Source organism: Vidua macroura, chromosome 10 (assembly GCF_024509145.1).
Source record: "Vidua macroura isolate BioBank_ID:100142 chromosome 10, ASM2450914v1, whole genome shotgun sequence".
Lineage (NCBI taxonomy): Eukaryota > Metazoa > Chordata > Aves > Passeriformes > Viduidae > Vidua > Vidua macroura.
Window position 1 is genome coordinate 21,353,801 of NC_071580.1, and position 25,129 is coordinate 21,378,929.

The window sequence follows — 25,129 nt, forward strand, 5'->3', positions numbered from 1 at the left end:
TCTGAAGGGAGTTAAAGGGGAGGAGCTAGACCAGCATCTGTGGCTTTTAGGCTCCTGCTAAATGCTGTGCTGGAGCCCTGCACCTGGAAGACAGGGAATGTGGGAATAACTTAAAAAAAAAAAAAAAAGTTCCAGGGAGTGATTGAGGCCAGCTATAAATGAGTAAGTTTGTGTTGTGAGATTCAGTAAATTTCATTCCAAAGAAAAAATTCAGTGGGTTCATCCATGATTTTGCTATAATGTGGAAGAGTGGACTTGGATTTCTGGTTTTTAAAGGAAGCCTGGCTTCAAAGGTAGCAGTGGGCCTGGAGGGCATCACCAGCCATGTCTGACAATCCTACAGGGGTGACTGGTCCTGCCCAAGAAACCTTAAATGTTGATTATTTGGCAAAGCAGAGGTTGTATCCCAAACTAATATCCTCTTTGTCCTCCCAATACAGTCAGCAGTGGAAAACCTGAAGTTGGATCAAAAGGGGAACGTTTGTATGTGTATGTGTAGCCCTGCCATCTGACCTGCTAACAGGGGTTTTGGTCCACTACAGCTGCAAAAGCCCTTTTTGTAGGATTTTGACTGTGAAAATAAGACAGAAGTCAGCCTGCTGTGGTTTAGGCTGTGGTTTACCTGTTTCAGGGATACTCTGTGGACCCCTAGTCCTTCTGCCCAAAGAAAGCATCTCAAAAAGCACATTTTAGGAGGTACTGGAAGGGGCAACAGGTACGCCTAGGGAGGGGAGTGACAAAGTAGGGTAGAGCAGTTTGGGCTGTAAAATAGAGCCCTCGTCTGAGTGGGATATCAGTGCCATGAGAGAAATGTGTGCAAATCTTTCCTGGAATACAAGAGTCGTTCTTGGTATGACAGGATGGTTCTGGCAAGGAATGTTTTGTCACTTTGATTATTCCGAAGTGGGGAGAAGTCCCGGAAGATACAGCAAGTTCTGGAAAGCAAATAGGAGGAAGCCGTTCATGCTTAGTGCCAAGATTTTTGAGCCACCTGAAATACATTCTCATGTGTGAGGGACTTCAAAACTCTGCTCTTTTCAAGTCTTGTCTGGAAAATCTCCTGGTTCTGACCTCGACAAGTTAATTTGGAATGTGTTGGAGTGGCAAGCAGCGATGTTGATCTGCATTTTTGCTTCCCCACAGCATCAGTGACAGCAGCAGCTCGCAGGGGCTGTCGCAGCCCTCCACGCAGACGACGCAGTACCTGCGGGCTGACACGCCCAACAACGCCACGCCAGTAACCAGTAAGTGTTAATCTAAGCACAGAGCCTCCTGCCACGCTGCTTTGGTGGCAAGTGCAAGAGAAGAACATCAATCATTCTCTGATTCTGTCACTTTGCTTCTTGAATTCTTGTTTGATCCAGCCACGCCATAGTCAGGAGTGAGTTTGGGGGGGATGTGAGTGGTATGAGCATGAGACTGTGTTTGTCCCTGGGGTTGTTCTCCCTGCTCCCAGAGCAGTCAGCCAGCCAGACTTCACCAGTAGCTGTGAGGTATCTGTGTTTTACACTGGGAAGAGCCTGCCTCGTGCAGTCCAAGCAGAGGAGAGAGAACAGGATGTATCCACGCAGCCCTGGGATCAGTTACTAAAGCAGGTGATGCCATGTGCACGAATCCCGATGGTTTTGTTATTCTTGTCATCTCCTGTTGCTTACAGCTTTGCTTGAAGTGATACAAAATAGCTGAAGAGAGCAGTGAGAGGAAAGGAGGGGTGGCAGCAGTTTAGATGCTGACCTGATAACTGATACCACAGAATCACAGAATATCCCAGCTGGAAGGGACCCACAGGGATCATCAATCCAGCTCCTGGCCCTGCACAGACACGCCAACAATCCCACCCTGTGCACCCCTGAGAGCGTTGTCCAAACTCTCCTGGAGCTCTGGCAGCCTCGGGGCTGTGCCCATTCCCTGGGGAGCCTGGGCAGTGCCCAGCACCCTCTGGGGGAAGAACCTTTCCTGATCTCCAACCTAAACCCCCCTGGCACAGCTTCAGCTGTTCCCTGGGGTCCTCCTGTCCCTGGTCACAGAGGGAAGAGCCCAGAACTGTCCCTTGGGAGGAGCTGGAGACTGGGATCAGGTCCTCAGTTTCCTCCAGGTTGAGCAAACCAAGTGCTCTCAGCTGTGTTCTGAGTTAATTCTGTTGTTAATGACGTATTTGTTACCTGTGAAATTTTTACTCCTCAAATTATTGTCTGGAGGAGGGCTATCCCAGCCAGCCCTGCTCCAGGGAAGGGACTGTTGCAGCTGGAGGGAAGGTGGCCAGTATAGGGACACCCATGGGGTTTTTTTTTAAACCAACTAATAAGACCCCAAAGTCTCTCCCATGGTCCTCAAAGGTCATCATTACTCTCAGCCCTCCTTTTCCCCTCCCCATGTGTGGAAGCAGCTGTTTACCTGAGGCTGAACTGCACCTCTGGGAGAGATTTGGGGCTCACTTCTAAATTGTACTGTATCTCCCTGTCCTGGGTTGTCCCAAAAAAAAAAAAAAAACACCAAAAAAACACCCCAAAATCTTATTTGTCATCTGAGTTCACCTTTCCCTTGCTAAAAGCTGCCTTTAAAATGTATTTGGTATAAGCATTCATTTAAAAAACAGGCTTGTAAAAATGTAATATATGAAATGTTAAAAAAAATCCTTTTCACAGAGTTTGGAAGAGACCTTATCCTGAAAATTATCCTAGAGCTGGTTTCCCTCTTGTCACCTGAGTCCTCCCCAGCCTTTTTATTTTCCATCTTTTAGAATCACAGAATCATTTGGGTTGGAAAAGCCTTCCCAGATAATCAAATTCAACTGTTCCCTCAGCACTGCCGAGACCCCCATGTCCCCAAGTGCCACATGGCTTTTAACTCTCTCCAGGGGTGGGATCTCCACCAGCTGGGCAGCTGGGCCAGGGCTGGACAAGGCTTTGGGAAATGGAATTTTCCCTCATGCCCAATCTGAACCTCCCCTGGTGCAACTTGAGTCCATTCCCTCTAATCCTGTCCCTGTTCCCTGGGAGCAGAGCCCAACCATCCCCAGCTCCCCCACCTGTCAGGAGTTGTGCAGAACCACAGGGTCCCCCCTGAGCCTCCTTTTCTCCAGGCTGAGCCCCTTTCCCAGCTCCCCCAGCCTCTCCTGGTGCTCCAGCCCCTTCCCCAGCTCTGTTCCCTTCCCTGGATGTGCTCCAGCCCCTCAGTGTCTTATCCCACCTCAGGCTGAGCTGCTGATGTCCTGTCAACCTCAGGTTTTTTGTTTGGCTTTCCAAGTGACTCAGGTGAATTTGGCTGAGTTCCAGTTGCTGGAATGTTGTCCCCCAGAATCCTCTGGCCACAGGCAGGGGACCAAGCCCAGGGTGGTGCTTCAACCCTCCTCACCCTGCCCAGTGTGGTGGCACCTGTTTGCTGGGGGCAGCCCTTGCCTCACAGTGTCTCTTACCTGCTTTGGGACACCCCCAGTAGCACTGGAAATGGTGAAAATTAGGAGAAGAAGAGAAAAGGTTGGATGTGGGAAAAAATCAGGATTGACATTCTTGGTCATTTCACAGTTGCATAATTTTGCTTTCAGTAACATTTAAATTTTAAAGAAAGTATTATCAGAGTAATTCTCTAGATTTCTCTAATAATTCATAAACATGTACAAAAATATTCCAGGCTTTCTGACTCTCCTGTTGTATCCAGATGTCTGGAAGTGCCAGAAGAGGGCACTGGTAGTTTGTTAATGTCCTGCTGGGGTAAGGCATCTTCCCAGCTCCGAGTTTTCCAACAGTCGATTTCCTCCTCCTGAGGGCAGTGCAGTGTTGATCGCCTTCAGTACAGGAGTTTCCTTCACCCGGAGTTAATAATAAATGCATGACACTACAGAGAATTCCTGTGTCATTTCTTTCCCTGCAGATGATTATTCTTGTGTTTTTCATTGCTAAATACAGTCATCTTTTTAAAATGGATATATCATCTATTTAAGATGGAGCTGCTCCCTTGTGTGTGGAGCCATGGGTGGTCAGAGGTGAAGCCCTATGCCTGTTCTCATTCCAAGGGTATTTATGTTGGATTGTTTGGCTCTGCTGGCTCCTCAGGTTATCCCACATTACGGATAGAGAAGAATGATCTGAGAAGTGTCACTCTTATGGAGGCCAAAGCTAAAGTGAAGGACATAGCCATCTCCAGGGAGAGGATCACCCTCAAAGACGTGCTCCAAGAAGGTATTTGCAGCACTCAGACACTTCATTCCTACAACATGCTGTAGATATATAAATACAAATAGATGAATATTTATTTACAGACTTTCTGAAATCATTCACAGATGACGTTTCTGTTCTTTGTAGCTTTGGTGGATGGGAGGAATGATGAGTTATGTTTGCATTTAGGGCGTGGGGGTGGGGAAAGCAGCTTCCAGAATTAATTGGGCTGGGGGAGTGCCCAGGTGTGCTCAGTAAGTCATTGAACTTGTCTGTCTTAATAACCTGCTCCCTGAAATGATGGGTGACTGAGGGGAAGGGTAATCACTCCAGGCTCTCAGTACCAAGGTAACTCACTTTTGGGAGTTCCTACAGGAGAGCTGGTCTTAACAGCAAAAAAATCAAAGCAAAACCAACCCAAAGCCCAAAAAATCTTCAGTTGTCCAAATTTGGTGTCTCAGTTTGATAACTTTGCTTTGGAAATCCAATTGGCAGATGCAACATTTACAGCGCTGATATAAAAGATTCAGAGACTACCTGGTTGTTTTCATGGAATATCCTGAGTTGGAAGGACCACAAGGATCATCCAGTTCCTGAATTGTTCACTCTTTGTTTACTGTGCACTTTGAAAGTGTTCATGCACAACATTAATTGATTCTTGTTGATACTGAATTTGAAAAATAGGCTTAAATATTTAGTTTTCTTTGTCATTCACCTTTACTGCTGCAATTTCAAGTCTCTGTTCCATGAGAAATCAAACTTCCTGAAGCTGGAGATTGGAGATAATCATCCTTTGGAGGCAGAGTGCTTTATATTAGTCTGAGCAGCAGTGGAGGATGTTTCCATTCTTGTTCAGTGTGTGCCTCTGAACCTCTGGGGTGGCAGCTCCGTGCTCACTTCCAGTGTGAGCTCTGCAAAAACATTCCTTGGCATGTGGGATGTGCTTTGTGTTCCTCTGGGCTGCCTGGGGCTGGGATGTTGGGAGTCACCCATGACTAGAAGTGACTCAGTGCCCCAGCAACGCCTCAGATGTTTGGTGGCAGAGCTGCCCTGTTCTGCCAGATGAGGCATAAGGAGCTGTTGAATGCAGTTTGGACCCAGTTAATCCTGGGATCTTGTTTCTTAGCCTCCAGCTGTTACTTTGAGTCAGAACCTTCAAAAGTTAAGCACAGAGTCATTAAGGTTAGAAAAGCCCTTTGAGGTCATCGAGTCCAAACACTCGCCCAGCAATGCAAATTTCACCCACGTCCCCAAGTGCCACATCCACATGTCAGAGGACATAGAAGAGCTGACCAATTTTAGTTCAGGATCATAGTGGTGTTGAGTCTCTGCCATTGAAGAACAAAAGAGCTTCAGAGGGGAAGAAGCTGATAAAGTAAATGCATGCATGGAACTTCTTTACAGATCTTGGCCACAGATTCATTATAAACATCACATAGATTCATTATAAACTTCACATAGATTCATTATAAACTTCACATAGATTCATTATAAGCTTCACCTGCTTTTACATTTTGGAAATATGCATTTAGGCACTTTCTCGAAGTCTTCAAGAACCGAGACAGGAGGAATTTAGTTGCTGTTAAGTAATTCAGGGTGTTGTGGTTGCCTGAGAGTCTCCTGAGTTCAGCTGCTGCTTAGTGAAATTGCAATTTGAAGACCCCTGTCATGCAGGGCTTCCTTGCAGCCCCAGGGTAGGTGACAGAAGTGTTGCACTGCCCCTGTTGAAGGTATTTAGAAACAAATAAGACCTCTATTTCATACTGTCAAAGATCTTTCAACCTAGTCAGGCAGGAGGAATCCTTGGGAAGGGGCTGTTATGCTGGAATAGACTATCTGGAGATGATGCACACCTTGGTGCAGAAAAGTGTTGCTGAGCTGAGCAGTAAAAACCAATTAATTCTCTGTGTGTTGCCAGTTGTTCTCAGCCCAGCTTCTCAGAGCAGCTCCTCTTCCTGCAATAGCATCAGTAACAGCTTGTGAATGGAAAAATGCTGGAGAGTCTGAATGACCCCCAAACAAACCCAGCACCTTTCAGCTGAGGTGAAACTTGTGAATAATGTGATGCTGGCTGTTTCCAAGTGTTCCCTGTGTGCTGGCTGGCCAGAATTGCTGTTTCCTTGTGAATGTTTCCAAAACAACTTGGTCCTTGTGAGAAGTGCCTTGGCTTAGAATTGCAGGCTGGGTGGGTGAGAAAAGGGAGCTGGAGTTCTTAGTGCAGGGAGTTGACTGAAGTGCCACAAATAAACTATCATCAATTTGATATTTAATTTCACTGGGCTCTGCTGCTATCACTAGTTCACTCTCATGCTTTTCCCCTTAAGTTTTATTTATGTAAAATTTCAGCATTTGCTGCCTGTAGTTATGAATCCTCCTTGTGCTGGAGAGCAGTTGGGTTCTCTCTTGGTGACTTTATAGGGTTTGGAGACACCTTAACTGCAGGCATTCCTCACTTTCAGCTGTGAAAGGTACTGTTTGCTTAAGATACTCCTAATGTTATCAGTGGTTCTTAACCACACTTTACTGATTGGATGTTCTGTTCCTAGGCACGTTTGGGCGCATTTTCCATGGAATTCTAATAGAAGAAAAAGACCCCAGTAAAGAGAAACAAGTTTTTGTCAAAACTGTTAAAGGTATGTTTGCATGAAGGAGCGGGTTTGTGTGCAGGTGTTTGAACTGTGCTGCAGGCTGAGGGTGCCAAACCTGGCTTAAAAACAACCCCCTTCTCCCCAAAATACACAAATGATGAAAAGCAAAAGCAGTTGGGATGCTTCCTTCAGCCACAGAGAACAGCAATCTTATATGGAAGAAAAATGCATGTGTTCTCCACCAGTGCCTTCAGTCATCACCCTTGAATACTTTGGTTATTATTCTTCTAAGTAAAAAATTATATTGTTTTTTTTTCCCAGCATGTCATTGTCTTCCCAGTCACAGCCTTGTCCCCTGCAAATTCCTGAAAGACACCTGAAATGTATCTTAAAAATCTTTTACAAATGCATGGCTGTTCAAAAGACAGGGCATAATTTCTGCCTTCCTTAAGCTTTGCAACTGAAGCGTGAGAATTGGCATTTAGAACTGAATTTATCCAAATGCAGCACCTGTGTTCAGGAAATACCTTGAAATGGGGATAGGCAGACTTAAGGAGCAAGGTGGGCGTAGATGAAAAAATTGCAAATGTCTGTCACATGTATCCCATGTGTATATTACAAGTATCCTACATGTATCCCTATGTTTAATGTATCCTACATCTCTCCCTTCCTCTGCAATCATCACAAGTTCTCTTTTTTGTCAAATTCCCAGTACAGGGGTTGTTTTACCACTTATTTTTGTCATTTCAGTTGGGTGTCTCATTGCCTTTGTTTTTTCATTTGACAACTTCTTTAATTATTTTTTGCAAAAAAAAGCATCTATAAGAATTTCAACTCTTTTTTTTTTTTTTTTTTTTTTTTGCCTAGCTATTAATTTTTGAAGATACTGATTGGGAGGTGGGGAAGCTGCTGAATTTTGTTGTTGAATCTTTCTGCTACCCATTTATTCTCTGCCACCTTTAAAAGAAATATTTTGCTTAAAGGAAGCAGCCACTGTGGTCTGTTTCTGACACAATCAGATGTGTGTGGTGCTCTTCTCTCACATGACATAGAATCATGGAATGGTTTGGGTTGGGGGGGACCTCAGAGCTCTACCCCCTGCCATGGGCAGGGGCACCTTCCACTAGCCCAGGTTGCTCCAAGCCCCATCCAGCCTGGCCTTGGACACTTCCAGGGATCCAGGGACAGCCACAGCTTCTCTGGGCAACCTGTGCCAGGGCCTGCCCACCCTCCTAGGGAAGAATTTCTTCCCAATATCCCATCTAATCCTGCTGTCTGGCAGCTTAAAGCATGTCCTGTCCCTCCATCTCTTGTCCCAAGTCCCTCTCCTGCTCTCCTGGAGCCCCTTTTGGGGGCTCTTAAGTTCTCCCTGGAGCCTTCTCTTCTCCAGGTGAACACCCCTGGCTCTCCCAGCCTGGCTTCTCTTATTTAAAAACCAAGAAATTTGCTTATTTTCAGTATTTTGGGAACGTTTTCTGAATTCTGCCTTCTTCTGTTCCCTTTCCCTGCCAAACAGTTCTGTCTTTTTTTATTTTCTTGGCTCTTATTTAATAATAGTTCTGAAAAACTTAGCCCTTGGCACGCGAGCTACTTTTTATAGCATTGAATTAAACAACATAACATTTATCAAAAGTGATCTTTATTTAGCTGCCTCCCATGACCTGTTATTGAATTGTTTTCCCAAAATGGGACTTCCAATGCACTCCTAAATCCATAATTCTCCCTTACAGTGGCTTGTGTCTGTGACACATTCGTGTCCTATAGGAAAAAGCTCTTCCCTTTGCAGGGAGGGATTCACTGCAGTGTACTGGAGCATGGTCCTCAGGCAGTGATGGCATTCATAGGGTCACTGTAGAGAATTTCCCAGCATTAAAAAAGATCTGTGTGTAAAAAGTGTAGGGTAGGTTTTGCTGATACTTGGGCTTGGGCAGCAGAATTTTGCAAGGAGAAGAACCTGTAACATCCCCTCTCCTCACAGCAGCTCACTTGCAGTGCTGATGTTACACGGTTTCATTTTCACATTTGTAATAAGTTGGGAATTTGATCTGGTTGGAAGAAAAAAACCTGCAAAAATTCTCTTGTAAGCAGAGTTTTTCCTTGATCTCAGTCATTCTGTGGCCACACACACTGCTGTTCTGGCACAAGCAGAAGCAGGGCAGGACCATAAAAGCTTGATGGGTATGAGAACCATTAAACTGACTTAAGTATCTCTTTGCTGAAGGCAGTAAAGCCTGAGGGTCATGGAAAATAGACAAGGAATAAAGGCTTTGTCTGTGGAGTTAAATTATCCCTTCCCAAAAGTATGAGCTGCTCCAGAACTGCCTTGTTTAACCCAGAGGTGCATTCTGAAAGTGATAAAATGAAGTCCAGTGGTGGCCCAAATGTCAGGAAACAATGGGGAGTGGGGGTGGAGTATCCCAGATCTTTAGAAAATGTGAACTGAGGTTCTTCGAGTAGGTACCGTGAGGAAGAATAACCTCCTTGAGAGAAAAAACACCTCTTTTATCGCACCAGGATCAGAGCTTGAGAAACTGAAGACACTGTTCTGACATTAGGGGAGTTGTTATAGCTTTAAACCTAGAATTTCAAGAGAATCCTAGAATCCCAGAATGGTTTGGGTTGGAAGGGACCTTAAAGCCCATCTCATCCCACCCCTGCCATGGGCAGGGACACCTTCCACTGGGCCAAGTTGCTCCAAGCCTTGTTCAGCCTGGCCTTGAACACTTCCAAGGACCCAGGGGTAGCTTCTCTGGGCACCCTGTGCCAGTGTCTGACCTCACAGGGAAGAATAAATAAATAAATTTTTAAAAAATTGTCTTCCTTATGTCAAATGTAAATCTACCCTTTTCCTGTTTAAAACATTGCCCCTTGTCCTGTCCCTGCAAGTCGTGATCAAAAGTCTGTTTCAGTCTTTCTTACAATCCAAAAGCCACAGAAGGGTGTCCTTGGAAAATTTTCTTCTCCAGGCTGAACCTCCCCAGCCCAGCAAGTGTTACAGATGGGCTAAGAGCTTGGGTTTGTTGGCTGTTAGGAGAAGAGCTCTGTGCCACGCGGGCGGGTGTCAAGGTTGTGCTGTTCAAGGAGTGGTTTCTGAATGAAAATCCACGAAGAAAAATCTTGCCCTAAGTGCCTGCCACAATGAATCTCTTTTCATGTGTCCCTCCTTCAGCTGTCAGTGTACTACAGCATCCATACCCTTTTAAGAGGGGTTATTTCCAATAGTGTGGACAGAGGGAATGTGCTGTCAGTTTTCCCATTTCCTGTGCTGGGGAAGGTGAATGTTGTGGCTGTTGTCCTCATCAGGCAATAGTTATATCTGTGGGTATTTCCTGCTCTGGAGGGAGAGTGATTGCAGCCTTGTCACTTTGTCTCTTCCCCATATTCTTTCCCTGTGGTTAATTGTTGCTCCCAAAGGATCAGTTGACTGCAGTAACTTCCCACTTTCCTTCCCTGATGTTTCCCAGAGCTCTAGTGAGATGTAGAGCATTGCTATTAACCAGGAGAGTGAAAACAGGATCCCTGATTTCTCTGAACTTTGTGTTTGTTCCCCTTCTGAAGTGATCTGCTCTTAAAGGAGTCAGTAATACACAAAAACTGAGAGAGCCTGGACCTGCCTGAGAGGTGGAAGAGCCCATCCAGAGAGTTTCCTGAAATATTCTGTATTCCCTGTTGTCTCAAGCTGGAGTAGAACTATTAGGTCAGACTCTCAAATAGCAAGTTTGAGCCTGATTAGGCAGTATCAGTGCAGGGGTTGAATAGGTTGAGTGTGCTTGTTCAGCATGATCTGACTGGTTTCTCATCCGCCACAGAATTTGGGGTCTTTCATTTGAACACTTCATGAAGTTATTGAAGTACTTTTGAAGCGATTCAGTGATTACTTGTTCTGTAGCTCTTAAATTGATGAGGTGTAAAAATTGGAGATGCTTCTCTTGAAGCCTCAACACCACATCTCTTATAAAGACTGATTAAAGGATTCGTCCCTGGGTTTTACTCCAGATCCTTAAAAGAGTTTTTTCTTTCATGGAGCTTTAGTTCACTCCAGGGAGAAAGTTGTAACATGCCCATGGCAGTGACAAAGTTTCTACATGCAGGTTCATGAAATAGATGAGTTTATAAGGGTTTTTTGATGCTGTATCATCTGTATCTGGGTGCCTGAGCCTTCTGATATGAGCAGTGCCTTGTGCCAAGGAGAGCTTAAAAGGAAAATGGATCTCTTGGCTTTCTGGAAACTCTAGTAACTTCAGACTGCCAAGATCCCAAGCTCTGGGGAAAAGGTGTGACTTGTTCAGGCTGTCCTACATCCTTCATATTGGCCATATAGTTGTTGTGTTGTCTTTGCAGTTTAAACTTCCACTGTGTTCATTTGCTAGGCAAGGTGCTCAAAATCATAGTTACTTTCACCCTTAGACATTTCAGTGGAAAATTCGCCTTCATTCTGTCTTCAGACACTGATGAAGATTGAGGATATGTGTCATTGCCAGCAAGAGCAAGGATATGTTATCTAGAATATCTGGGAATTTGGAATCTTTGGATCAACACAACCTGAACAAGTTCTTCGTTAGAAAGATGAGAGACTTAGCTGGCATTTGCTTTCTTCGTTGTGTTTTTTGTTTTACAGAAAAATTGTGTTACGAGGGTGGAATGCTTCGCTTTCCAATCAGAGGTTTCCAATCCCTCTCAGTTTTGGGAAGTGTCTCTGATGGCATGTTTCTCCAAGCTGGCATTAAATCTCTTGCCAGGGTTTAACAGATCCTTCCAGCCTTTCTGGGGAATCTTTTAAATCATCTGATGTCAGAGAAGAAGAAAACACACAAGTTTCACCTTTGATTTAAAGAACACTTTGTTTAATGGTGCTTTTCCTGTGAAGGAGAAAATTCTTAGCAAAACAAATGGAATTGTGTTATTCCAGGAACATATGAAGTGAGTGTGAGCTATGCAGAGGCCTGACTCATTTAGGATGTTCTGGCCAAGGTACACTTTTGGTAAAAACAACGCAGTGTGCAGTTCAAGATAACCCGGCTGCTCCCATTTTGTGTTCTAACCACTTAACATTTTTCTGATGTACGAGGAAGGAGTGTTTGGAAACAAACCATCCATGGAAAGCACTGGAAACAAAGTCAGTGTTGACAAAGGTCAGCTCTTTAAACTTTATTGTTCTACCAACTTTTAATAATGCTTTAGTTCTGTCATCTCAGGTCACTAAAAGACTTTCAGCATTCTTGGCTACCTCTGACATTTTACTATTTAGATTTTTTAAATTTATTGCTAGTCTAGTTAAGAGGAGATGGCCCATTCCTGGGAGTGCTCAGGCCAGGCTGGACAGGGCTTGGAGCGTCATGATTTAGTAGAAGGTGTCCCTGCCCAAGGCAGGAAGTGGAGTGAGATGAGCTTTGAGGTCCCTTCCAACCTAAACCATTCAATGATTGCAAGATTGATGACCTTTTAGGACTTCATGCAGTTGGGAAGTGTAGAAATAGAAATCCTGAGAATTCAGGCTGTGCCAAGCAGGAGAAAGCAATGGGCACGTTTAGGGGATTTAAATGTGGACAAGCAGCTCTGTGTTAACCAGGGTGAAAGTTTCTTATTCACATGAAATAGGTACCAGAACTTGGAGCATCCACAGTTGTTCTCAAGGCGTCATGTTTCAATTGATGGAATCTGCTATTCTGGGCAGTTCGTTCTTAAAAAGCACAGCCTTGTGAAAATAGTTCTAAATTTAAGGTTGTACCTTAAACATACAGTATTTGAATTAATTGTTCAAAAGTATTTAATCTTCCAAAATCAGAGTGCAGGATCCTGTTTCTGAAGAATATAGCTTATGCCAAAAAAATAAATCAAGAGTTGACTGCTCATCTGAGCTAAATTCTTGAGTGTCTTTATAAAGGAAGATACTTGAATTTAAAGAATTTGGGATAAGTAGCAAATTTTTGAATATCAGCCTAAAAAATGCACTTCATTTTTAATTTAATACTAGTTCTTTAGGAAAATACCCTGAGACATCTAAAGCAGTACAATATGCTTAAGAAAATACTGAGGCGATGATTTCCAAAGTATTGTACTGCATCATTTAAAGATTTGTTATTCCATGTGCTAAAAGATACTCACCTGCAGGACACTTAAATTTACATACAGTTAAAATCTCTACTTGTACATCAGTTTTATTATGTGCTGTCCCTTCACCTTTGGACCAGGACATCAGTCATGTCTCTCTTTCCCAGTTTCACTTTCAACTTACTTAACACTTTCAGGTTCACTTTGAGTTAAATGGATTATTGAGCAAAGAGCTTTTTACTTCCTTCTCTTTGCTGCTGCTTCCTGGATTCTGGTGTTACTGTTACACAGGGAACTAAGACTGTCCCTAAATCCTGATTTTCTCTGCCCTTTTCTGTGGTTTAAAACTGCATGTGCATTTGTAATGTAGGAAAACCAGAATAGCATTCCCTATTTTAGCAGTGTCATGTTGACTCAATCCCAAGATCTATTAAAATTAGGCTTGGATTTGTCAGTGTGAGCTGCCTTGCTTTGCAAAATAGACTCATGTGGTTGATACTTGATGCTTGGATACCAGGATTGGAAGAGAAATCCTTCTCTCTGGAAATTTTATCAGGACTAAACGTGGTGTCCCATGCTGTAACCTCCTCCTGCTGTGGTTTGGAGTGCATGTCTTACCTTTACAGGAGACTGGAATTCTGTAGGATGCAGGGCTGCCTTGGAAAGCAGGGGGACGTTGATTTGTGGAAGTGATGACCTGAACACCTCCTGCAGCTCCGAGCTGCAAACAGGAGCACAGAGTGCTGAGCTCAGTCCGTGGCAGGAGGAAGCATCAGATGCTCCACTTGGCTCTGTCTGGCTCCTGGGGCCTTGAAATTTTAAAGCTGAAATATGTTTTATATTTCCTTTCTATATCCTTTCTGCCTATGAAAAAGCAGGTTGGATCATGACTTACTGCATTCCTTTAGCATCCTTCTGGTGAAGGAAAGTTGTGAAGGTTACCTGCTAGGAGCATTAAAATTGTCCTGTACAACAGATGTGAGCACAGGCGTTGAATTACTTCCAAAGACTCATGTAGAGGGGTTAAAGCAATACTCAGGCATGCATTTTCTTTGAACTCAGGTGGAATTCTGCCTTGGGAGCAGTTTTACCTAACTAATTGCCATGCAGAAACAGCAGTAATTAACAAGAATGTGTTGATACGGGGAGCATTTATCACCTGGAGCTGCTCTAGTCCTGCACTCTCAATTCCTGTGACCGCTGTGCCTGCCTGTGTGGCTGTCGGCCTTCAATAACTGGAGCTTGTGCACTTTGTCATGGGATATTGGGCAAAGTCTACAAGGTTGAAAAATAATGGCAATAGAAGCTTGTGAAAACAGGCAGGTGTGTAGAAAATGGGCTGTGTAAGTGTTGTGATGTGGGGGAGCATTACCTTGCAATATGAAGCAGGAAGAAGTCCAGAGGGGAACAAGCCGTTACAAATGGTCCAAAGATGAGAAAAGCTGCAGGTAAAACATATTCTTAAATACTGAGGTTGGAAACATTCATCAGGAGCCTTGGAGCTCCTGGCTGTAGCATTTGCAGAGCTGCTTCTGAGAAGGAATCTTGAGAGAATCTGCTGTTACTGCCTGTGGCAGGCTGTGAGAGAGTTCAAATGTGACTCAGTTCAGTTTTGAAGCCTGTGGTTACATGGGTTTTCTGCTTTGTCTTCTGAAGAAACAGATTTCAGTGACCATTCTACATTCAGAAGTCTCTCAAATTGTTATGCTGCCTGAGAGGAGGTTGTGGTGAGGTGGGTGTCAATCTGTTCTCCCAGGGAATAGGGTACAGGACAAGAAGAAATTGCCTCAAGTTGCCCCAGGGGAAGTTTAGGTTGGATATTAGGGAAAAATTCTTCCCAGAAAGGACTGTCCAGCCCTGGCACAGCTGCCCAGGGCAGTGGTGGAGTCCCCATTCCTGAAGGGATTTAACAGATGTGTGAATGTGGCACTTGGGGACGTGGGTTAGGAGTGGCTTTGGCAGTGCTGGAGGAATGAGTGGACTTGATCTTGGAGGGCTTTTCCAACCTAAAGGATTCTGTGATCCTACTTAAGCTGTGCTGTGCAATTTTGAGGTTCTGGGAGGTCTGCCTTACAAAGTGACTCATGAAAACATCCAGCTAATCAGTTCCCCACTGCAATATCCAGGTAATTGCTGCTTCTCATCTCTGCTGTGTCCTTTGGGGTGTGGAGAGACTTATCCTGGTGAGGCAGAGCCTGGTGCCCCAGAGCTGATGAGTGCCTGGTCTCAGAGCAGGCAATCCCCTTCAGTTTAGTGTCATCACAGAACTTCCCCAAGTTCTTTTCACCTGATGATTCATGTGATCGACGAATGATAATGAACAAAGATTTTAAAATACATCTTTGCAGCTGGATTTTAAGAAGTTGGTAAAAGTGGAATAGGTGTTTTTTCTCCCCATGAACTAGGCAGGGCCCCAGCACATCCCAGCACAGAGGGATCAGCCTCTTCTGTAAAACCAGCAATGCCAAGAGCCCCATTGTGCTTGGGTGCATACAAATCCTGTGATATCAGGAGGTAAACCTGCAGCTCCATCAGAGCTTGGAATCCTGCCTTGTTCTTGCCCTGGGCCTCGGGGCAGGCTTTCACAGCCAGGCTTCTGGATAGAACCAGGGCTTGGAGAGCATCTGCCTCTCTGGAATGCATTTACATCTATCTCAGTCTTGGTTTTAAGCACCTTTTGAAAGTTGGACGTTTTTGGTCCTAACTGAGCATCTGGAATATTTCTGGGTGTTAAATCTTTCTCTGAACTTCCCTGAAGTTGCTGCTCTTTGGTTTCTCAGCTGTTGGTACATGATCACCTTATGGAAATCTGGCTGCTCCTCATGACTATCCAACTGCAACTCCATTCATGGCTGAGCACTGACATGTTCTTCATCACAAATAATGGTAATTCCTCAGTCCAGCTTTTTTCAGGGCTTTAAGGAAGTTTGCAATGAGCCCTTGTTGCCTTGCCCTGGAGCACTCAAGTTAAATTCAGGGCTGTTCCTGGTGCCCAGATTTAATAAATGGGAGACTGTGACCTCCTCAGTTGTGTCTCCAAGTAGGTGTTGTAATTTCAGAGGTTTCTGGCTCTGTGGGAGGCTTTGTCCCCCTCTCCCCTCTGTAGGTGTGTGTGTGGCTGTGCTCCTATCCGACAACTTCACGGATCCGGGGCAGACAAAAGGAGCCACAAAAGCCCGTGGGCATCCCGTGGGTTTGACAGGATCCTCCCCCTGTTTTGTTTGAGTGGCTGCACAAACAGCTCTGAGAAGAAAACAAGGTGTGTGTGCTTACGTGTAGCACTCGGGGATTGACACAGTTTGGGGAATTTGGGATTATACACTGGCCCACGCAGGAAGATGAAATCTGTAGAATTCATCTCACTATGTGCTTGGAAAAGATCTCAGCAAGATTTGTTTCTCTTATCAAAACTAGAAATGGTGGGTTTGCTGGATTGGTTTTAAGGGTTTTTAGTACAGGATGCTCAGATTCACCGAGCCCTCACAACAAAAAAAAATGTAATAATGCCAAAATCACCTTCGTCCTGGTCTGTGAAGATGTGTGTGTTGCTTGCTCAAAAGTGGTTATAGTCTACTAAATGTGACAGAGTTTGTTTAACTGAACTTTTTCCTTTGTAACTGATGAAAATGGCCTTAAAAGGAAGCTTGATTCCAGTGGGGACTGTTGCAGTAGCAGTATTTTGGTGTTCTTTTCTCCCTTTTGACAAGAATCACTCCAAGAAGTGGTGATTAATATTGTGTTTTGAATTATATCTAGTACAAACCCACAATAATCAAATTGTGTGGTGGTTCTAAATTGGCACTGGTCTCAACTTAGGGGAGGATTAGCCATGAACACTATTGTTTGTTCTGAGTCTGTTGAATTTGTTGGTGTTGGGTAAGTTTTTTGCCATGCAGAAAACAAGGAAATAATATTGATAAGCAAACACAATATGGATGGTGGGACTGTTTCACAAGATAAGATTTCAGTTTCCGTATATACTTGCCTGGGAGTCAATCATCCTTTTGGATCAACCACTATAACGTGGAGAGAAAACAACAGAACGTCACAGTGACCTGCTGGAAACTTCCCTGAGTGCTGGAAAGGGAAAGGCTTTGGCAGAAGAGTCACCATGAGGAGATGAATGGGTGCATTGTCCAAACCAGCCTGACTCGTTCTGTAGATCTGAAATCCACTCTTAAACAGTCTCTGATTTAAAGCTTCAAATTATTGCTTGGTGGCTCTTATAATTAAAAGCAAACCAGTTCAGCAAGCACAGGGCCAGAGAGTGTGTGAGGAGTTAATCAGCTTAAACTCACACCCAGGAATTTCTTTCCTCCCTTCATCATGTGCTGGGTGAAGAGGTTGAGGTCTTTGGGCCCTGTAAATTACTGCTGTTACACCTGAAGCTCTGTACAGGTAACCTGCTCCTCTGACTTCTCAGAATCTGCTTTTCCACCTCCCTTTTTAATGCTGGCTTTTAGAACTGCCTGATTCAGTCATTCAAGGCTGTGTAACTTTGTTTTAATGTAGGATCTTTGTTTTTCTTTCCTCTTTCCAAGCCTTTTTCATCTGTGTTGTACACAAGCAAATTTATCAAGTGTCCAGCCCACAGGGGTAGGACCTTCTCTTTCTCATGCTTCTGTTGGAGTGCAGACCAGAGACTTCAGCTGGCCATGGCTTCAGTGTCTCCTGCACTGCAATAACCTGTTCCTACCATCCCCACATACAGAGTTGTTATCAAATAGAAGGGAATCATAGATTTGATTTTGTTGGAAAAACCCTCCAAGACCATTGAGTCCAACCATTCCCCCAGTGCTGTCAAGACCACCACTCAAAGTGCCTCACCCACACAGATTTAAACCCCTCTAGATTTAAATCTTCAACCACTGCCCCAGGCAGCCTGTTCCAATGTCTGCCCATCCTTTCTGTCAATAAATATTTCCCAATATCCAGTTTGAACCTCCTCTGGTGCTATTTAAAGCTGTTCCCTCTCATCCTGTCCCTGTTCCCTGGGAGCAGAGCCCGATTCCCACAGCTGCTCCCTCCTCTCAGGGGGTTGTGCAGAGCCAGAAGGTTCCCCCTGAGCCTCCTTTTCTCCAGGCTGAGCCCCTTTCCCAGCTCCCTCAGCCTCTCCTGCTGCTCCAGCCTCTTCCCCAGCTCCGTTCCCTTCCCTGGACATGCTCCAGCCCCTCGATGTCCTTGTAGTGATGGGCCCAAAAGCACTGACTTATTTTATATATATATATATATATATATATATCCTGTAATATACCACAGCCATAATTGTCACTAATTTAGTGGCACCTCTGATCTTCTCCAGAGTGCTCCCATCACTCTTCACTCAGCCAGAGTCACGTTTTCTTTTGCAGGGCTCAGGCTCAGTTAGGAAAGGGTGTCAGGGCTGTACAGGAGCAGGATCAGACCTTGGAGGAGGGAAGAGAGCAGAGGATTTCTTGCCCATTCTTCCTCCCAGGGCAGTAAAACCTTGACTTGACTCATCCATGATGTGTAAATTCCCTCTAGTGCAGCAAGGAGAGCTCCTTGGGCTGTGCTCGGCTCTCCTGTGCCAGCTCCCTGCCAGAACTAGTCCCAGCACGAGGGAGACACAGAAAATGCTCCCAGGTGCGAGGGGGGTGGGATTGGGAGTGCTCTCGTTGATGTCTCCTTAAAATTCCCTGGAGGTTCTTGCCACCAAGCGGGGGGGAAAAAACCCCAAATACACAAAGAGTGGTGGGAAAGGGGTTCCAGGCACCACCTGTGCTTCTGCCCAGTGGACGCTCTGATTGCTTTGGGTTACTGGAGTTATCTCAGGTGCCTGAATTTTAGCTGGCAGCAGTGGTTGTATTTATTTATTTATTTATTTTGAAAAGTGGGGGAGAGAACAGCAAACAGTTCTAAGGTTACCAAGAGTCAAGTGTGTCAAGCAGAGAGCAAGGAAATAAGTAAAGCTAGACATAAACAGCCTTCAGCCATGTGGCAGTAAACACCACTGTACCTGGAGTGGTAACTCAGCAACAAAGCGGTGTCCTTGGAGCACATTCGTGCTTGGGAAGCATTTGGCACATCCCACTTCTTCCGTGGGCACCAGTCCTGTGCAGGATGGGACCACACTGCCCAGTGCAGCTGGCTTGTGCCTGCCCAGAAGCTGTCAGGAAGTGCAGAACCACAGTCTGTCAGCCCCTGGAATGTGCTTGATTTCCTTTCTGGGCTTCACCCCACTCCTTTAAGCAGAAATGAGTCTCAGAACTTGGCCTTGAATTTCGGGGCTTTTTGTAAGTGCCATTTTAAGAAAGGAGGCAACCAAGTTCTTTTCATGCTCAAGTGACCTTAAATAACTTGCAGATCTGGACTGAATTTTAATTAATATGTTGGTTTGTTTCCAAAGTTTATCTGTGGTTCCTTTTTCCCTCAGATCAAGCCTCAGAGGTGCAGGTGACAATGATGCTGACGGAAAGCTGTAAACTCAGAGGGCTTCACCACAGGTAGGGCACGCAGGGCTGGTGACAAATCCATGTCACTGTGAGGTGGAAGTACCTGAGCTAAAGCTCCCAGGGGAGAGGGAGTTCTTTGTTGGGAATTCAGCAACACTTCTGTAGAATCACGGAATTCCAGGGTGGTTTGGGTGGGAAGGGACCTTAAAGCTCATCTCTGCCAGGGGCAGGAACACCTTCCACTATCCCAGGCTGCTCCAAGCCCCATCCAACCTGGCCTGGAGCACTTGTAGCAATGGGGCAGCCACAGCTTCTCTGGGCAGCCTGTGCCAGGGCCCCACCACGCTCACAGGGAACAATTCCTTCCCAATATCCCATCCATCTCTGTCCTCTGGCAATGGGAAGCCATTCCCCCTTGTGCTGTCACTCCAGGCCCTTGTCCCAAGTCCCTCTCCAGCTCTCCTGGAGCACTTTAGGCGCTGGAAAAGGCTCTGAGGTCTCCCTGGAGCCTTCTCCAGGATGTTCCCAGCCTTATATAATAAAGACCTTAAAATACAGGAGTAGCAGGTTTTTGGTGAAACATACGTAAAATAGAAACAAAATGAGCCTGCCCTGCTCTCATCATTCCAAATGAGCTGTTGTCCTCCCTATTATAAGTCAAACTTTTTTTAAAAAGTCCAAAATGCTTTTTTTCCCTACACTGCTTCTGAGGCTGGGACCTTCATGGGTCTCCAGAGCTCATGGATGTGAAATCTGACTGGGAGAAATTTTCAGGAAAGAGTAAGAAAATTCAAAATTAAAAACAATTGTAAGTCTTTGGTGACTTTGCTAATGGTTTTCAATGGAAAATACAGATATTTTAAAAAGTGACTAATGGAAAGACTAATGAAGCTGTGTCCAGTTTGGTTTTAGTTTCTGTGAATTTACATATTGATATATATAATATTATATATTATATTTCTTCTAAGGAAGATGTGCAGAGACACTGCAGCATGGGGGTTACCTGAGCCACAAAAGGCTTGGAAAGACCCTTAAAGAGGCTGATTCAGAGCTAAAATTTTCTGTTCTGTCACTTTGCAGCAGATCAAACATGTTGTTCTAACTTTTTTTTTTTTTTTTGTTTAACTGCTGTAATGGAAGTATGTATTTTATAGCTGTAGTTGATTTAGAATGCTGCACCTCCCAGTTTAGGATGTAGCACTTCTGTGTATCACTTGTATTCACAACAATTTATGTCAGCCCTCTTGGACCAAGTGAAAACATCTGGAGGGTTCTTCATAACAGGAAAATAGTCAAATATTTCATTCATTAAAAGTAGTACTGTCTAGGGCTTCAGTTATTTGGACACCTCATCCTCTGCAACTCCTAACACAAGATCAAATGCTTTTCTTCCATGATGAATTAATTTTATTGCTGTGTTTAGGAATCAAAAGTATTTTTATCAAATTTCAGTTCCATAACATTAGGAATTTCTCTGTCTTCCAGGAATCTGCTGCCTATCACTCATGTCTGTATAGAGGAGGGAGAGAAACCAATGGTGCTGCTGCCCTACATGAACTGGGGGAACCTTAAACTCTTCCTGCGACAGTGCAAATTGGTGGAGGCCAACAATCCTCAGGTACCCTCGGGCATGTGGGACTTTGTGCCCATTAAACCTCCTTTTGCTCTGGCACCTGAGTCTGTGCCACCAGAGGAATGGTTGTGGCACTCTCCTGTTCAGTGTGATGGCAGGAGAGCTGCAGAGGTGCCTGCCCAGCAAGTGTTTGCCTTGTTTCCCACTAGGAAAGCATTCTGGGTGTTCAGAGGGCAGGAAGCTGTCACCTCTCATTATGGCACGAGCTCAATCAATGCATCCTAAAATTATATCCACAAATAGAGAAAATTGTGGATTAAATTAAGGGAAATCTTGTATGGAGGAATTTCAGATTTACTAATATTACTTTTGGTATGCCAAGCTATAAATACAGGCAAGATTTTAATTATGATGGGACTGTGAAGTTGCAAAAGGAGCTGAATCAACAGCCTTTGATACTGGTTTTGGAAAGCAACAAGCATTTTGACTGTGCTGCTGCCTGGAATTTAGCTGGATTCCAGGGAAACAAAGTGAAAAAGGTATGGGAAGGGGCAAAATGGACCATTTTTGCCTATGTCCACTTCCAGTCAAAGGAAAAGTAGGTACAAAGAGTGAGGCACTTGCAAGATGGAAGTATTTTCCCTTGACACGTCAAAAAAAGAAGTTAAAATTTAGAGTAAGGCACCATGATGAGTGCCCATAGGTGGTTGTGTCTGTGGGGACTGGAAGGGGAGGGGGCACTGGGATACAGCAAACCCAGTAACCCTGCAGGTACTGGGCTGAAGGGGCTGATGGCTGCTGCTCTGGGCTCTTGCAGGCGATTTCCCAGCAGGATCTGGTACATATGGCCATCCAGATCGCCTGTGGGATGAGCTACCTGGCCAGGAGGGAGGTCATCCACAAAGACCTGGCTGCGAGGAACTGTGTGTAAGTACTGTCCTCTCTGCAGCTGCACTCAGCCTGAGCTCTCCTTCAGAATGCAGGGTTGGGGTCACTGGTTTAGTCAGTGAAGTTGTTTTTCTCCAAAGCAAGGGGAACCAGGAATCACGGTTCTAAAGAATGCAGAACATCCTCTCTGTGAATGCTTCAGCTGGGTTTGTCTGTCACTTTTTCAAAGGCTTGAAAAGAATTAAAACTTCCCTTCAACTTTAATAAAAACTTGGAATATCTTTGACAGTTTATCTATAGACAGATTTTTGTTTGAAGTTGGTTTTCTTCATTTTTTCTCCTTAAAAACGGAGTTAAAGATTTTGTTCATTGGTAGATTTCTTAGTTGCCAAATGATGGATAGATACAAATGGAATGGCAGGAATGCCAGAGTGGGGGTGGAGACCATCTTCAGGCTGGAACACACTCCAAAATGTAGAGGTGGAGGTGTTTGGTGGCCTTCTAGGAGCCCAATCACTCGTGACCGCCATCTCTGCTCTTGTGCCCCGTAAGGATGCTCAGTGTGATGGGGTTCCTGACAGATCCTGTTCCTAATTTCTATTGCTTTTCCTCACTGCTGAGTACACTGAGGAGGAAGTGGGACCACAGGAGACAGAGATCACAAACATCAGGGACATCACCTGGAGCTTTATGTCTGGAAAGAGAAAGAGGTGCCAGTAACCAAGGTCCCCTGAAGGACCTTGTTCCACCAGCCCCTCTTTGTTCCCCAGGTTTGCTCTGGGTGGTGAAAGGCTGGGAAGTGCATCAGACCCGTGTCCTAATTTTGGGAAGGGAGCCAAGATTCCAGTGATCTTGGCAGGTTTAAGGGAGGAAATGCTTGTGGTCTCATGTGCTCATGGCACAGCCAGTCCAATTACAGTGGACATGAGAATTACACAAGTCAGGACTGTCTAATTGCTGGGGAATTGTGCTTTGCATTGAATTTGTTTTCAAAGATGTTTTCTAGGAATTTCTCTGAACTCTTAAAATTACTAGATAGGAAATTTCCTGTTGTGTAAATTTTGAGGATAATGAACTGGCCTGAAAGTGCATAGAAATAAAAGAAATAAATAGGTATCTGAGATAGTAAAGAGGGAAACAGAGCATTTATATTTCATTTTTCTCATCAAAATGAGTAAATAATTGGCAAGATGAGAAGACAACAAAAACCAATTGAGTAAATAATTGTCAAGATGAGAAGACAACAAAAACCAGTTTGTTGCAACACCCCCACCCCAGTGTTCCTTCTGTATTTTTGTCATACAATGTTGAAGCCAACATCTTTGCCATAGTCTGAAATCAGCTGTTTATGAGAACACTGAACTTTATTACACACAGTTTTACGTTCAAGAGTTTGAATCACATCCCAGAGGGAGCAAATTCTCTGTGGTGTTTGGAGTCATCTTTTCTTGATTAAAGGAAGTTTCCCTCAGTACCCTACTTCTGACAAGCATCAGTATCTGTTGTGGAGGGAATAAACAGTTTTTCAGATGGCTCAATTAGAGACATGCTTCTGGACCACAAAGGGTACTGGTTGCTTTAAAGGAATTACTGGATCTTTCTTTGCTTAGATCTTTGCCTCATTATTGCCACACAGGTACTAGAGCTACAAAGTGCTTATTTGCTCTGGTAGGGGATCTCCAAAAGAGCAGGAGTAACTTGAGGCAGTTACTTGTTTGCTTTAACAGTATTTTTTTTGCACTTGTAAGTGTTTGGTTTTGTTTAATCAAGCCTGCTGATTTTTCTAGCACTTATCAGTTGGCACAGAATAAATTGGTGCTGTGATAATATTTGCTAATCACAGAACAAGTGAGTCTTGATGCAGGAGAGTGCCAGTGCTTGAGATGTGGAGTAGCAGTGCCCAGTTAGATGCTGAGTGTGGACCTTAGGGCTAGGCAGAGCTGTTTGCTGTGGGCTTGCTGAACCTGCTGTTCTCTGTGCCCCAGCATCGACGACGGCCTGCAGGTGAAGATCACTGACAACGCGCTGTCGCGGGACCTGTTCCCCATGGACTACCACTGCCTGGGGGACAACGAGAACAGACCAGTCCGCTGGATGGCTCTGGAAAGCCTGGTGAACAACGAATTTTCCAGTGCTAGTGATGTGGTGAGGTTTTTTTCCCCCCCTCTTACATTTTAGAAATGTGTTTTGTTGACATTTTTCTCAGCTGTTGGAGAATCACAGAATCCCAGAATAATTTGGATTGAAAGGGACCTTTAAAACCTGTTTAATTCCACCCCCTGCCATGGACAGGGACACTTTCCACTGTCCCAGCTTGCTCCAAGACCTGTCCAGCCTGGCCTGGAACACATCCAGGGATGGGGCAGCCACAGCTTCTCTGGGCAACCTGTGCCAGGGCCTCACCTCCCTCACAGGGAAGAGTTTCTTCCAAATATCCCATCTAATGCTGCCCCCTATCAGTGTGCAGCCATTCCCCCTTGTCTTGTCCTTCCATCCCTTGTTCACAGTTCTCTCCAGCTCTCCTGGAGCCCCTTTATGCATCAGAAGGTGCTGTGATGTCTCCCTGGAGCCTTCTCTTCTCCAGGTAAACCCCTGAGTTCTCCCAGCCTGGCTCCAGAGCAGAGATGCTCCAGCCCTTGGAGCATTTCTGTGGCCTCCTCTGGACTCGCTCCAGCAGCTCCAACATCCTTCTGGTGTTGGGGACCCCAGAGCTGGAGGCAGGGGATCATGGCACTGGATAGATAACAGTGGCTTGTTCAGAGCAGCATCTCTACTCCCACTCCTGCATCAGCTGCTCGTGGTAGATGGTTCAGGAGTCAGTCAGGCCCTTCGTGCACAGCAGAAGTGTCCCTTGCTCCCTGTTCCCTTGGGAGCACTGGCAGGGAACATAGTCAAGTTCAGGCAGCTGCACTGGGACGAGTCTGCTTTTCATAAAATATCCCAACTTGGAAGGGACCCACAGGATCATCCGATCCAGCTCCTGGCCCTGCGCAGGACACCCCAACAATCCCAAATGCTCCTGGAGCTCTGGCAGCCTTGGGGCCGTGCCCATTCCTTGGGGATCCTGTTCAGTGCCCCAGCACCCTCTAGAAGTCAAGGTGGACAACCATTATTCACCTTGTGCTCTGTCTGCTCAGCACAGATCTGGTCAGGCACAGATAAATGATAAATCCACATTGGCTGTTCCCAGACATCCCTGTGCTTCACTGACATGGGAGTGAGCTCCAGGATAATGAGCTCCCTAACATTAGCAGGAGCTGGTGTTTGACTGTGTGGCCCATAGTCCCCCAGATCCCAGCTGTTCCAGAAGCTGCCCTCGTTCCAGTGGCCAGGAACCTCTCCCAGCTGAGGTGACCTTTCAGAGATAAGCACGCTGTTGCAGTGACCTCAGCCTGTTCCCTCAGATGCATCCCATCCAGGATAGTGGTCTGGTGCCACTTTGGGAAACTTTAGAGAAGTTCT

The 25,129-nt window shown here is 45.1% G+C and overlaps 1 protein-coding gene across 1 annotated transcript in view; it reads left to right on the forward strand.

Annotated features, from left to right (window-relative positions):
- RYK (receptor like tyrosine kinase) overlaps positions 1 to 25,129 on the forward strand; it is a 55,391-nt gene that overhangs the window by 26,083 nt on the left and 4,179 nt on the right. The window contains exons 7-13 of the mRNA XM_053986601.1: positions 1,144 to 1,244; positions 4,053 to 4,178; positions 6,701 to 6,787; positions 19,188 to 19,257; positions 20,692 to 20,824; positions 21,597 to 21,706; positions 23,653 to 23,812. Coding sequence (XP_053842576.1) covers positions 1,144 to 1,244; positions 4,053 to 4,178; positions 6,701 to 6,787; positions 19,188 to 19,257; positions 20,692 to 20,824; positions 21,597 to 21,706; positions 23,653 to 23,812 — 787 coding nt within the window. The remainder of the gene's footprint in view (positions 1 to 1,143; positions 1,245 to 4,052; positions 4,179 to 6,700; positions 6,788 to 19,187; positions 19,258 to 20,691; positions 20,825 to 21,596; positions 21,707 to 23,652; positions 23,813 to 25,129) is intronic.